Source organism: Gobius niger, assembly GCF_951799975.1.
Source record: "Gobius niger genome assembly, chromosome: 19".
NCBI classification, from domain to species: Eukaryota; Metazoa; Chordata; class Actinopteri; order Gobiiformes; family Gobiidae; genus Gobius; species Gobius niger.
Genome location: NC_136870.1, coordinates 26,025,647 through 26,039,777, shown reverse-complemented (window position 1 = coordinate 26,039,777; position 14,131 = coordinate 26,025,647). Strand labels below are relative to the sequence as shown.

Below are 14,131 nucleotides of genomic sequence, written 5' to 3'. Positions count from 1 at the left end.
TGTTATTCACTTTTTAGTTTGCTATATATTTTTTTGCAATAGACATGTCCTGTTGCAACGTGCGTCTGGATTGGCCCGGCTCCAGTTCATGGTAATCTCGGCGTCACCGGCCGAGGAGAGTCCCAGGACAGATTAAAGCGGCACGTAGAGAGAGCAGCGTCACAAACACACACACACGCACACACAGTCTGAGTGAGGATTTACGACAGGTTCATGGACAACTTTGACCTCTCCATCAACACAATTTGCCTAAAATGTGTCTCACTGTTGTACCAAATGGCAAGTTCAAAACATTTGTCCAAAAAACAACAACTCAATTTTATTACAGGCAAAATGTTTTATTTTTGTTTACCTGAAGCGCACATGAAGCGGAGACAGTCGACAGGAATGCAGTTTACAAGAACCATTTCAGAGCAAGTATTTGCTCCTCAAACCCTTGACGTCGGGTCAAAAATAAACCCAGGTTGAAAAAAACAAAAAGAGAGACAGGCAGGGCTCCCACGACTAAACTCCACGAGGATGTTTGTCATTTTATCCAATGCAACGCAAACAAATACGGCGATTTTCAGTAGAAACTCGCAAATTAAAATAGTTTATCAAATATAGAGATATGCTTTACCTTTCAATTTGCTCATATAGATAGACGGCAACTCGTCATAGAAGGGGGCGTGGCCTCGCCAAGGGGGAATATAGAATCTTTTGGGAAACAGTTATTCAGTTAGTCTTTTTTAGCCATTTTCTGGTGAAATATAAACTTATTTTCACATACAAATAAAGTGAAGTCGAAATCGGGTCCATATGGATATTTATTCACAGTAGATTGTTCAGTCAAAGTGAAAAAACGTCAGCGATAGCATTAGCACGACGCTAACATGTGGCATCATGCTAGCATTCTCCGTTTTTTTATGCATCTATAAGCTCCTGCACATGTCTTATCCTCATTTAGTAGAAAACTATCTTCGTAATTCAGCAAGTAGTTTTTGAAAAATTAGAGAAAGTTTAGATTCTTCTCAATTGTTTTCCCCCTTAACTGTTTTCAAACATGACCATATATGGGCGATTCCGGAGATGCCGTCTGTCAGCTCAGGTATGAAACCTGCTTATTTACGTAAAGTTACTGGGGAGCTTTAGAACTATAGATGTAGATCTTTCGGTATAGCTTCCCTCGCGTAATCAGCTCGACCACGTGGGAAACCCGCCTGTCCGAGAAGTCAGGGGGGAGAGGAGAGATTTGAAAGAAAGAAAAGATTGACCTGGCACAGCGTACAAACCGGCAGCATCGCGTTCAGCACCAAACAGCATTAACCACCAAATCTGCTACTGCTAACACTGCGCCAACTCTGCGCCAACACTGCGCCAACTCTGCGCCTAGTGCACAAAAATACACAGAGGTTAGAGTCAGAGACAGGAGCAGGAAATGCAATGCTAACAGGCTGCTACATGGAGTCCTGACTATGTACACTTTAATTACACCTCCATATTCACCCATGTTTATTAACCTCTTAACTCCCGCCTGAACCGAGAGCATTTTCTCCAGTTCAGCTTTACCCAAATCCTGTAGGACACGCCTCATTTGAAAGCGAAGATCTACAAAACTCATCTAAATGGATCTTCTTCATGTCATTTTTTGGTTTCATTATTCAACTTATTTTTGTAACTTTTTTGTAATTTTTTTTCCGCTTTTTGTCACGTTTGTCTTTTTTTGTAATTTTTTGTCACTTTTTCGGTCATTTTTGTCAAATATTTATCGCATTTTTTGGTCAATTTTTGTCTTTTTTTTGGTCATTTTTTGGTCAATTTTTTGTAAATGTTTTGTCACTTTTTTCGGTCGTTTTTGTGAAATATTTATCACATTTTTGTCATTTTTTGTCACTTTTTTCGGTCACTTTTGTCAAATATTTATCGCATCTTTTGGTCATTTTTTGTCTTTGTCATTTTTTCGTAAATTTTTTGTAAATGTTTTGTCACTTTTTTCGGTCGTTTGTCAAATATTTATCATATTTTTTCGTAAATTTTTTGGTAATTTTTTGTAAATGTTTTGTCACTTTTTTCAGTCGTTTTTCCCCCAAATATTTATCACATTTTTTGTCAAATTTTTGTCACATTTTTTGTCATTTTTTCGTCTCAGTTCTGTCGCCATTTTCAAACCTTTTGAAAGCTTTTGGATTGGGGTAAAGCCAAATTGGAGAAAATGTGCTCGGTTCAGGTGGGAGTTAAGGGGTTAAAGGAGCTAAAATAAAATGAAAACCCTTCTTTCTGACGGACATCCTTCGAAACAATTAAATCATGTCTTACATTTAAGGGATAAAATAACTCAAAAAAGGTTTATTGACAAGTACAACGTAAATCTTGAAATAAAGATGAAAGCAACAACTTCAAATATTCTCACTTGACAATTTTTTGTTTTTTTTGTTTTGTGGAAATCAAGTCAACAATGTGGTGATTGAAATAGTTTAGACCAAGCTTCAATAACCTTTGAGTGTGGTTTGAAGAGTCATGTTTAAAAATCGATGGCGTCCCCGGGGTCCGGCGAGTTCTGCGGAAGAGAGAGGGCATAGTCAGCGAAAAGGAACAGACGAGGCTTCAGCGGTTTATCAAGCGCCGACGAGACTAAACCGGGCTGGGCACATAATCAATACACACGAGTTTTAGAAGTTGTTTTTTTCCCCCCTTTCACTGCCTCGTTTTCTGTCGATTCAATAAACTGCAGCTACTTCTGTTGCAGCTACAGCAGTCGAGAGGGAAATGTAGCACAAAGTTGATACGTATCCCACCAATATTTTCATTTAAAAAGGAATAAAACCAAAAGCCAGTCTCAAACTAAAAAGCCCAAGATTGGAATTTGAGGATTAAACTACTGCCCAGCCTTGGCGAACGTTTTTAAATGATCATCGATGATGGTTTTAGGCAGTTTCTGAGGTAATAGCTGCATACAGATATTAACTATAGTTTGTTTGGGGCTTATACAAGTAGCATCAGGTAATATTTACATTCTAATGCCCCAAAGTCCACCCAAATAGATCTAAGCATTTATTACTTCAGATTGAGGAACCAAACCCCAAATAGAGGATTGAAGGGATTTTAGGATTTTTCAGTAAATCGGATACAACAACAAAAATGAGATAAGCTGACAGAAAACTTGCCTTAAATTTAACATTTTGGGCAATAATTTTGTATTTTCCGTGAACCTATGTAATTAAAAGTAGGGACGCACCGATACCACTTTTTCTAAAACCGATACGAGTACTTTGATTTAAGTACTTGCCGATACCGAATACCGATACGAGTACAAGGCATTTTCTTCAGTTATATTAGAATTATGCTGATGCCATTTATTTATTTTCATTCAATATAATTTTTCATTTTTATTGCACTGTCCATCATAGACAGAAAAGCCCATGTCCTAAAGCTCCCAAAGCCTGAGCTTTATTCATGTATGTGTTTTCATTTAACAATAGTATTGAGACGTTACTTAAATGGTCTCTTTTCGACTTTACTTCAGCTCCTGTAGATTTTCTCGTGTGTTTGTAGTAACTTAGCGAGAAGCTACAGCGTTTTCATTGTTTTGCTGCAGCTCATTTTCCTCAATATAAACATGCTGTATGTCTTTAATTTGGATTTTCTGAGGACTTTTTAGTCGCTGGGTTAGTTTCTCAGATGAATAAACCCCTGGGCTTAAAACGGCGTCAGAATGACCAAAACTGTTAGCCGCGAGTTAGCAACGTTAGCCTGTATGTTGTAAACACTGCAGACGCTGCAGCTCTAACAACATTAAGCTCTGGTTAAATCCAGCTCAGACTCTGATTTAGAGAGCGCAGTCTGTAATAAAGTCAGCTCTATGTGGATTATTGGATTTACACTAAACAATTCTCCAGTTTGTTGCTTCTTCTCTCCTCAGCTGAGAGTTGCCTCGTAGCTGCGCCTCGTAGCTGCGCTGGCTGCACGTCAAATGGTATCGGTTTCTGGTATCGGGACCTCATGAATGAGTACGAGTATGAGTACAAGCATGTGGTATCGGTCCGATACCCGATACTGGTATCGGTGCATCCCTAATTAAAAGTCAGGCCAATGGCATTATTATCACAGACACTTAAGATGTAATGCCTGTTTAAATGCCTATTAATGACTTTGAATGCCATTTTGGTCCAAATAATTAAAAAGACTCAAGAACACCCCGTCTAAAACGCCCAAACTACAAGTTCTCGTAAATTGAAACTGAGTTTCTGCTTGTCATGAGACGCTGAAGGTGGGTCTGAGACTCGGAGGATCACCATTTTTGACAATACGACATCATTTAACTTACTCCTCTGCCCCCATTACCTGTGGTGTGCCGCAGGGCTCAATTTTAGGCCCAATGTTATTCTTTGGGACACGCGACAGCCCGTCGTTTTCGTCATGTCAGAACCAACCTGTGGGCGTCCCAGTGCAGCGCCCCCTTCCTGTGGCTCCCATGAACGTACCTCACCACACCATCATCACCTCACACACCAACACCAGCCTGCTCCTGACCCCCCGCTCAGCTCAGGAGGTCTCAGGTCACTAACTGCTCTCACCACACCACCCCTTCCTCCACCTGCTCCACTCTGCTCCACCAGCAGCTTGGAGGAAAGAATTCAGCGTTTAGCAAACCAGAGCAGACACCTCCCACGTGTTGTTTAATAATCTGCCACCCTCCCGTCTCCAGTTGCAATTTAGTAAAAACATTGCTGTGTCTCTTTATACGTGTTTTGAGTGTTTATTTAGAGTGAAGACTTTGAATTGAGTACAAGCTGCATAATGGTCTGAGAAGGAAAGTGTTTATGGATTTCCAATACCGACGCTAGCAGATATAAACCAATGTCTGTCAAGTTTAGTTAACTTGTGTAGAAACAGTGTAAATTATAATATTGACTAAGACATCTCGGTCTTTTGCTAAACTGTTGTGTGTAGCTCTGAGAGGAAAACAACCCCAGTCACGGACAGATTCACGGTGTATTTGATGGATACCTGGCTGAGGGGTGGCCTAAGACTCGGTGCCGTTGTCCTCCGGCGATTTGGGCCTGCTCTTGGATCTCGACCGGGACTTGGAGCCCCTGTTGGAGGCCGGGGTTCTGCTGCGAGACTTGGACCTGGAACGGCTCCTAGATTTGGATTTAGACCTGGACTTGGAGCGGGATTTGGACCTGGAGTAAGAGCGGGACCTGGAGCGGGAGTAGCGGCGTCGGGAGCGTGAGCGGCTCCTGCTGCGAGAGCGGCTGCGTCGTCGGCGTCCTCGACTGCGCGAGCGGCTGAAAGAGAGAGAGGGGGAAATGAGCGTCAGTGTGACCATGTTATTGAGAAAGAACCTGATCCTCGTGTCTCGGTACAATGATTTTACAGTGCGGCAGCAGTTAAATCACCACTCATACAAACAGGACTCTCCAAAGTTTACCCACCCATGCCACTGATTACAGACTTTGGGCACGATATGAGCAAACTTTTGGGGCAGGGGCCACACATTGAGTTTTTTAACTTGTCAAGAGGGCCAGACAAGGGCTAGAATTGTGTTATTTTAAGCCAGTACTATTCTCAAATAGACTAATTACCTTTGTCTGCCTTTCTTCCCACCCAACAAGAAAATGTCTCGTAATCTATGCAGCATACTGGATTCTCACAAGGCTTTAGTTCACAAACTCAAAGATCCATAATCACAAAGTGTAAGAGGCAACTGTCACACAAATGGTCACCTTTAATGGCGCCGTTCTACCTACTTTAGGCACTTAAAGCGCTTTATATCAAGGAAACAGTCAACCATTTACACTCTCACTCAGGCATGGTGGGCGAAGTGTCGTGCCCTTGCTCCGGGTCCAACATAAATAATCCCATGTATTATTAGCATTGACTTTTTGAAAAAGTCAACTATTAAGAGTTTAAAGGGGGGGTATTATGCAAAATCGACTTTTTCAAGCTTTACATCATGTTTTTCTGTCATTCCCTCGTTAAAAACATGCCTGAAGTGTTGCCTTGGCACATTCACGTATTTTTGAGTAATCTGTAAAAACTCTGATGGCGGCCATTTTAGGGATAGGTTTGCCTGAGTCCTCCTAGGAACGCCCCCACCTCCTGGAGACGCCTCCGAGCTTTCGTCACCAGCCGAGTAACCAACCACTGCTCCTCAGCAGAACCCCCTCCCCACTGATGCCACAGACAGCGTGTGGAGGGGGCGTGTCGGAAAGGCTCAGAGGTTCTTAACTCCACAAGACCTATAGCCCCCGCCCGCGGGGGCTAGCCCCCTGGTGGTACAATGTAACGCTCGTATCTTGCTACCGCTTCCACCCACACACGCTTATCATACGTCAAAATGTCGAGCAGAGACGCCTCTACAAAAGTATCCACTTCAAACTCAAATCAATCTAACACCGCTCAAACCCCAGGCAATAAAGCACACACATGGCTAGAACGCACCTTTTGACCAAGTACTAATATCTGAGGGCTGACATCCCACAATACGAACAGCAGCACACAAAGCTATACAGCAAACGAAAGCTAACAACTCACTGAATCGATAGGTGTAAAGCTTGTTAGCACAGCACTAAACGTTTTCAGCAGAGCCCACATCAAACTGCAGAAAATCCACCAGCAAAAGAAAATAAAACATGCAATTGCTGACTTACTTTGGCTGTTTTTCGTCCGCGGTAAAACTTTTACTCCCAAGCCTGTACTCCGGGTGCTCTCCGTGAAAACACTGTTTCATGGACGCCATGTTGGGTCTGCTAGCCCCCGTCAAAATGGCACAGCGAGCCAACGCGCTAAAACTGTGACTCACACTAGCTCTCGCTGTGTCTATGTTTGCTCACCTGTAATTCGCCAAAGCTGCTGTCCGTCACAGCATGGGTGATCTCATTGGGTGCAGACGAACGTCTGCTTTCAGGGGACATATCGACGTCCGTGATTGGTTGAAATTTCGCAGTGTTAGCAGGCTGCGTAAAGAGGCCAGTTCAGTCCACTCTTTACGCGCAGAGCGCATGACGCACGGGGAAGCGGCAGAAGAGTATTTTCGAACAGATTTTTTTACATTTTATCACCACACCATGGCTTCTAGAGGGAAAAAGAGGGTGTACACGGCTGAGGAGACACGGGCTATTGTTCTTGGTGAGATGGAGTTTGAACATACTTTTGATGATTCGTCTTCTGACGAGTCCGACCTGTTGGAGCCAGCCAGCGGTTCAAATTACGAGTATCCACCAGATGAGAGGTAATTGTTTTCTTCTTTTAGTATAAATTTTACTGACAGAACAAAATGCACAGACAAGTGTATTGCTATTTTGTGGGAGTACTAGTTTGTCATGCATGATTTGTAAAGTGCTATTTGTGTTATTATTTATATTTATATTTTATTATTTATTATTATTATTTATTATATATCTGAACATATATTTTTGTATTATTTATTCCTCAGCAGTGATGATGATGGCAAACAAGAGTCTGGTGTGCCAAGCAGACCTTTATCACCACAGCCAGGTCCATCTGGAGTGCAGATGGACCTGGCTGCTTCGACAAGGTGAGGGTCTAATTTGTTTTGTAGTACTTAGCATAAACTCACACATTGCAAATGAGTCATTGTCTATAACGTGTGCATTTTGCAGTGCTGGAAAAGAAAGTCTGCCATCTCTACAGTCAACACCTCAGGAAGGAGCAGTGCACAAAAGGGCGAGACGTGTATTGTCCAAAAGGCAGAGGTGATTATTGACATTGTTGTTGTTACAGTATACAATAGACTGTTTGCAAATTAGTGACTGTCTGTCTTCCTGCTGCAGTATGGCTCCAGACACATTCACACCTTCAACTGGGCAAGGTGTGAGTTCCTCTCACAGCAGTGGTGGTGGGGAGGAGGAGGAGGAGGAGGAGGAGGAAGAAGAGGAAGAAGAGGAAGATGAAGATGAGGATGAGGAGTACCAGCCGCCCTCTGCCCCAGTGTCAAGAAAGTCCAAAAGGCTGTCGTCCGCAGAGCAGAGGTAAGCGTTGGAAAAGCTGCCTGCAACTGATTGCATACAGATGCAAATTAGTGACTGTCTGCCTTTTGTTTTTCAGTGCTCCTTCAAATACACAAAGTGTGTCTGCCCCCCCCTCCAAGGAAGCCACTGTCAGGCCCCGAAAGGCACTCTCCAAGAGCAAGACGGGGAGGAAGAGAACAGGTCCTGCTGCCACAGTATCTGCTCCTAGTGATCGGTGGAAAAATCGTGATGAGGAGGACACTGCACCCAATCCACGCCGTTTTGTTCCAGCGAGAGACACAGGGCCTGTTTTGGACAAAGACGCTTCATGGACAGTCCTGCAGCTTTTCCAGCTGTTTTTTGCCAGTGCCACGGTGAAAACAATTATTGGAAACACAAACATTCATGCTGAAAGGCAAAAGGAGGCAGGAAAAAAATACAAATGGACTCCATTGACTTTGAGGGAGTTTTACATTGTCCTGTCTATACTGCTGTTCACTGGACTTGTCAGCGCAACCGCAAGACACGATTATTGGAGGACAGATTTCCCATATGGTTTCCCATTCCCAAGGAACAAAATGTCCCGGGACCGGTTTTTAGCCATCATGTGGTCACTGCACCTCAGCAACCCCCTGGAAGACGAGGACAATGAGCGCAAGAAGGGCACACCGCAGTACGACAGGCTTTTCAAAATCAAGCCACTTTACACGGACATTGTAACAGCTTGTCAGTCATTTTATCATCCGCACAAGTGCATTTCAATAGATGAGCGTATGGTTGCATCCAAAGCGCGAAGTGGAATGAAACAGTACCACAAGGACAAACCGACCAAATGGGGTTATAAATTGTACGTTCTGGCAGACTCCACAAACGGATATACTTGGAACTTTTTTGTATACACCGGCAAGAGCAACACTGTTTCCGAACATGGACTAAGTTACACCTCAGTCATGGATCTGATGTTACTCCCCGTACTTGGCTCAGGCTACACCGTTTTTGTGGACAATTTTTACACTAGTCCAGCCCTGTTCAAAGACTTGTCAAAGAAGAAAACGGGTGCCTGTGGCACAATAAGAAAAACTCGTTCTGGTTTCCCCAAAACTACATTGAATGACCTCCCAAAGAAAGCAGCGAGGGGTGAAATAAGATGGATTCGAGAGGGCCCACTGCTATTTGTGAAGTGGATGGACAAACGGGAGGTCACGATGTGCACCTCTGTTCATGGTGCATACAGTGGGAAATCGGTCAAGCGAAAGGTCAAGGAGCAAGGCCAATGGAAGACCGCACAAGTGCCCTGTCCCGATGCTGTGGTGGATTACAACAAGTCGATGGGCGGTGTTGATTTATCTGACGCCCTTATTGGCTACTACTCTGTCCTCCACAAGACAATGAAGTGGTATAAAACATTCTTTTACCACTTCCTGGACATCGCAGTGGTAAATGCCCATATAATACACACGGACCTGGTTGAACTCAAGGCTGATGGGACAAAACCACTCACACAAAAGAAGTTCCGGGAGAAACTGCTTGTGGAAATGGTCCAATTTGCAGATGCTGAGGAGACCCCTGAGGAGACCCCTGAGGAAAGGCCAAATACCTGCATGCCAGTGTATTATGGGGAGGATGCCACGGCCCAGAGAAAGTACTGCAAGAGATGCTTTGATGCAGGGGACAAACGAGTAAAGACCCCTGTGTACTGCAGGAAGTGTCAGGTACCTCTGTGTCTGACAGCCAAAAAAAACTGTTATGTCGCCTGGCATGATGCTCGGTGAACTTTTTGTTTTATTTTACTTTTTATTACATTTGTGTGTGTTTTTGCTATATATAGTTTTTATAAATAAAGTGTGCTGAAATATATAAATTTTGTCTTTACTTTTTTGGGGAAAAAATAGCATTTTTATGACCAAATATGTAAAAGCATCCTAAATTTTCATTTTCATTGAGATATTCCATATTTCAAATTTTGTGCCAAACTGTGCCAAACTGTGCCAAAATGGCACAGTTGGTCTCCGCCTGGATTTTTTTACATTCTAAGCCTGTAAAACTGTAAAATTCTTTGTTGAATAGGCACCAACTTTGCTCCAAATGTTCATGACAGGATTTACTTACAATTTAGGTTGCAACTTTGCTTGTTTACTGTAAAAATAAGATGTTTTGCTCCTTTTTTTCTGTTTTTATTAGGCGGAAATCAAATTTGTTGAGAATGGACCACAATTTTCCTTGCCCACAATTATTTTCTTCCAAAACTTCACATCCACAACATCCACAAGCCCCAACAGCCCAGCTGTGAACAAAATTTGCATTTTAAACCTTGTATAAGGCTTTTAATTATGAAAAGTATGGGAATACTATTTTCGGAAAAGTGAGATAAATAGAGGGTATGAGGTTAAAGAGACAGAGGCCTATTTCAAGACATTCACTACAGCCATTTTGAGAGAGACATTTTATACAAGGCAGTTATTCTGCATTTACAGACCAAAAGAAGGTTTGGTCATCATTGTAGTGTGATATAGACTGGTGCTATGTGACTGAAAAAAGCATAATACCACCTCTTTAACAGCACGGCGTCAGCTAAGCAGCTATGTGCTAACTCACGGACATGAAACATACTGGTAAAATTGAAGAGTTGTCAAAAATGTAATTAACTGCGAAACTATAAAAGTACTTTTGTCGTATTTTTAAGCAGTTTGTTTTTCTTGTAACATACCAGTGCACGTGTCATAGTTAGCGTATAGCTGATTAGCCGGCATCGTGCCATTAAACTCGAAAAGTCAATGCTAAAAATACATGGGATTTTTTTATGTCGGACCCCGACACGTGACCGGAAGTGGGTGGGACTGTGGAGCTCCACTCGCTCTACTATGCACCGATGTCGCCCTTTACACTGCAGCAATACTCCGACCCACATTCTGCACTTTCCATGTAAGCATGTAAAACTATTATATTGGTGCTGCCAATATTAGGAGTAGGTGATGTACCGGGAATTTGGCCACTGGTAGTGATGTAAAGTGATGTGGCTAAAAGAGCAAAACCCACATTCACACACCACAACAACAAAAAACGTCGCAGCTAATTGAATTGCAATACAAGTAAAGTAAAAGTGAGAAAATCTAGCTTATTTCAATGGGAAACTATCACAATAATATAGAAAAGGGGAAGCTATGGGCAACAGGTAATATGAGCCAGGACATAGCGTTATCTCTGCAGGGAACGCCATGTGCTCTTTGGCGGCAACCCTAGCCTTAGCATAGCAGTTAGCTCCAATAGAACACACAGCTAACCCAAACACCACTGTCCCCCCGGTCCCCCTCTCCTCACCTTCTGCTCCTGCGGCCGTACCCTCCTCCACCACCTCCTCCACCTCCTCCGTATCTCCTGGGCGCCGATCCCCTGCTGTTGCTTCGGCTGAACATGGAGTCCGGGGGCCTGCCGTAGCGGGCCATCTGCACCCGCAGCTCCCTCCCGTCCAGCAGCGCCCCGTCCATCGCGTCCATGGCGTCCTCCGCGTCGCGCTTGTCGAAGAAGCGGACGAAGGCGAACCCGCGGCTCTCCTTCGTGTAGCGGTCCCGCGGGATGTACACGTCCCCCACCCGGCCGTACGTCTCGAAGACACGGCGCAGGGTCTCGGGAAGCGTCCGGTACGTGAGGTTGTCCACTTTGAGCGAGGTCATCCCCTCCACGTCTGGTGGAGGTCTGCCGTAGGCCATGTTCGCCGTTTTGGCGGAGCACAAAACACACAAATACACGTCAGGAAACACTAAATTAAAAGCCTTTGTTCCCCCCAACACAATACTAAACGCCTGTCTTTGTGGAAAAGCGTGTAAATTAACGACAAACGGTTGAATTCTAGCGCAAACTCCGTGATATTTCAGTTGTAATCTCCTCGCTGTTGTTTCGTGAAATGGCGGCGGGCGGGTTCCTCTTCCTTCTTCTTTCTCTCCTTGGACGACGCTGATTGGCTGAGAGTAGAAAGACGCGCTTCTGATTGGCTGTTTGTGTTAAAGGCTACTCGTTGGCAAGTGCCCTCTGCCGGTATGGAGCCGCAGTGCACATCATAACTTTGTTTACAGATACGTTCAAGAAAATAATCTTTTGTTGGAAACGGCAAATATCAAGGAAGTCCAATGAAATGAAAGATAAATATCCAGCGGCGAGTCACTTAAAAATGTTAATATATTATTACATTTAATCTGTTTGTATTACATAAAAAATGAGCCGAGTTAAACTACTTTGAGTTACTTTTGAGTTACTTTTGGCAAAATATAAACTGAAAATAGTAATAAAGCCACCGAGCAAAACAGCAGTCAGAGATTTCCTTTTCCTTCCCCCATTCTCTGTGTTTTGACGACATTAACTACAACTGCAGATTGGTGTTGCATTTTATTTGGGGGGAGTTTGGCATTTTTTCGTTTATACATTTAAATGCACTTGTAACTCGAGTTACTTGAAATGTAATGACTAATATATTCCCGTATTTTGTCTAAGTAATATGTTATATTCCTTAGTAACAGAAAAAAGTAATATTTTTTTTCACTCGTTACTTTTATAATACATTACCCCCAACACTGGCGGCTCAAAGACTCAGTTACATTTACCAAAGTGCATGTGCTTGAGTAACTTTTCGTAGTAACTGAATATTTCTTTTTAATTAATTAGCTGTACTCTTACCAGTGTTAATTTCGCGACTAAAATATCTAGTGTTAATTTTAGTCAAAGTGATATTTTAGACGATGCAATTGGACTAATACTAAATTAAATGTTGTTCATGAGACTAAAACTATGACTAAAATGTCCAGATATTTTAGTCAACTAAAATAAGACTAAATAAAAATGAAAAGGAGAGACTAAAATCATCCAAACTTCTATTGAGCGTCTGAAAGAGCCTCAGATCATGTAAATTCTCTGTTAAAGGATCAGCTCTGAGCTTTGTTCATGTGGAGCAGCTCCATGAAGCAGAGGAACAAGTTTAAATGTGATTATAATCAGTGCTTGATTTGTAAATTAGTATATTCAGGAACACTTTTGGTCTGATGTGATGGATTGGGGGAACAGGCCAAAACATTTGCTGGAACGCTCTCATTAGACACCATTATATCAGATACATTTTTTGCCGGATCCTCCAAAATGTTTCCCGGATCCTTTACCCTGAAAAAAATGTAATTGGGGAAATGCGTTCCCCCAAACGGAAGATCAAATCAAGCACTGATTATAATGAATATTATAAATGCAAAGTCCACTACATTTGTCTTAAATTTAGCCGACTAAATTACATTTTAGTCAAAAGACGAAGACTAAAACTAAATTAAAATATGTTGTCAAAATGAACACTGACTCTTACTTGATTCACAAAAAATGGTTACTCGAGTCGTTCCACTGTGAGCTTTTATTTCCATTTGACCTTTATCCAGGATAAAACTCATTGAAATTAAAAATACATTTTTCAAGAGCGTCCTGGACAAGATGCATTGTACACAAATAATCACAAATAATCATTGCATATTAAAATCGAGATAATACACTCAAATAAAACAGCTACATGTAAAAGACTTTGTTTCTAAATCTGTCAATAGTGATTCTAAAGTATGAAGTGTAGTGAAGTACATCTGTAAGGGGCAAAAATATAGCTTTGTTTTGGTGTAGGCCGCCTTATTCTTCAGCATTATTTATTTTGTATGTATTTTTTGTCTTTGTGAATTCCAGGATTTGCAATTGTGATTTGCAACATTGTTTTACGAATCTGTTTTATAAATGTTTTTATTCATTTTTTTTGTATACTGCTGTTTTTATTCTATTGTTATTGACACAATTCAGGTTAAACATTTTGTTCTTTCCTGCAATGTCAAATTCAATAAACCTAACAGTTACTCAGTTTTTGCAGTACTCAAGTTGCATTTTCCCAAATTAGTTGAATTCAAGCTACACTGTATTTGATTTCACTGTCAGCAATAACAAACACGAATGAGCAGCTCGACACAGAAAATGCCATTGCAGTTAAAGAAATACTAAGTAACTTGTTTACCATAATAAATCCTTTCCGTAGTCGCTCTGGGGGTAATGGGATGATTGGGGGGTCTTTCATGTCTCCAGAAAACCACAATTGCAACTTTCCCTGCACTGACCCGGAGGCGCAATACACACTAAAAGAATCACGAAGAAGAAGCTAACAGGCTAACGGGCAA

The 14,131-nt window shown here is 42.2% G+C and overlaps 1 protein-coding gene across 2 annotated transcripts; it reads right to left on the bottom strand.

Annotated features, from left to right (window-relative positions):
* Positions 1–2,260: 2,260 nt before the first annotated feature.
* Positions 2,261–11,875, bottom strand: srsf2a (serine and arginine rich splicing factor 2a). Of its 2 annotated transcripts, none has more exons than XM_079577289.1 (3): positions 11,271–11,875; positions 4,987–5,267; positions 2,261–2,536 (listed from the first exon to the last, which is right to left on the bottom strand). In XM_079577289.1, exons 1-2 carry the CDS (start codon positions 11,657–11,659, stop codon positions 5,003–5,005), a joined length of 654 nt encoding a protein of 217 aa, XP_079433415.1. In that variant the 5' UTR covers positions 11,660–11,875; the 3' UTR covers positions 2,261–2,536; positions 4,987–5,002. The 2 variants fall into 2 exon arrangements, with proteins under 2 accessions (XP_079433415.1, XP_079433416.1); XM_079577290.1 differs by lacking the exon at positions 2,261–2,536 and adding an exon at positions 4,211–4,598.
* Between the last annotated feature and the right edge of the window lie 2,256 nt (positions 11,876–14,131).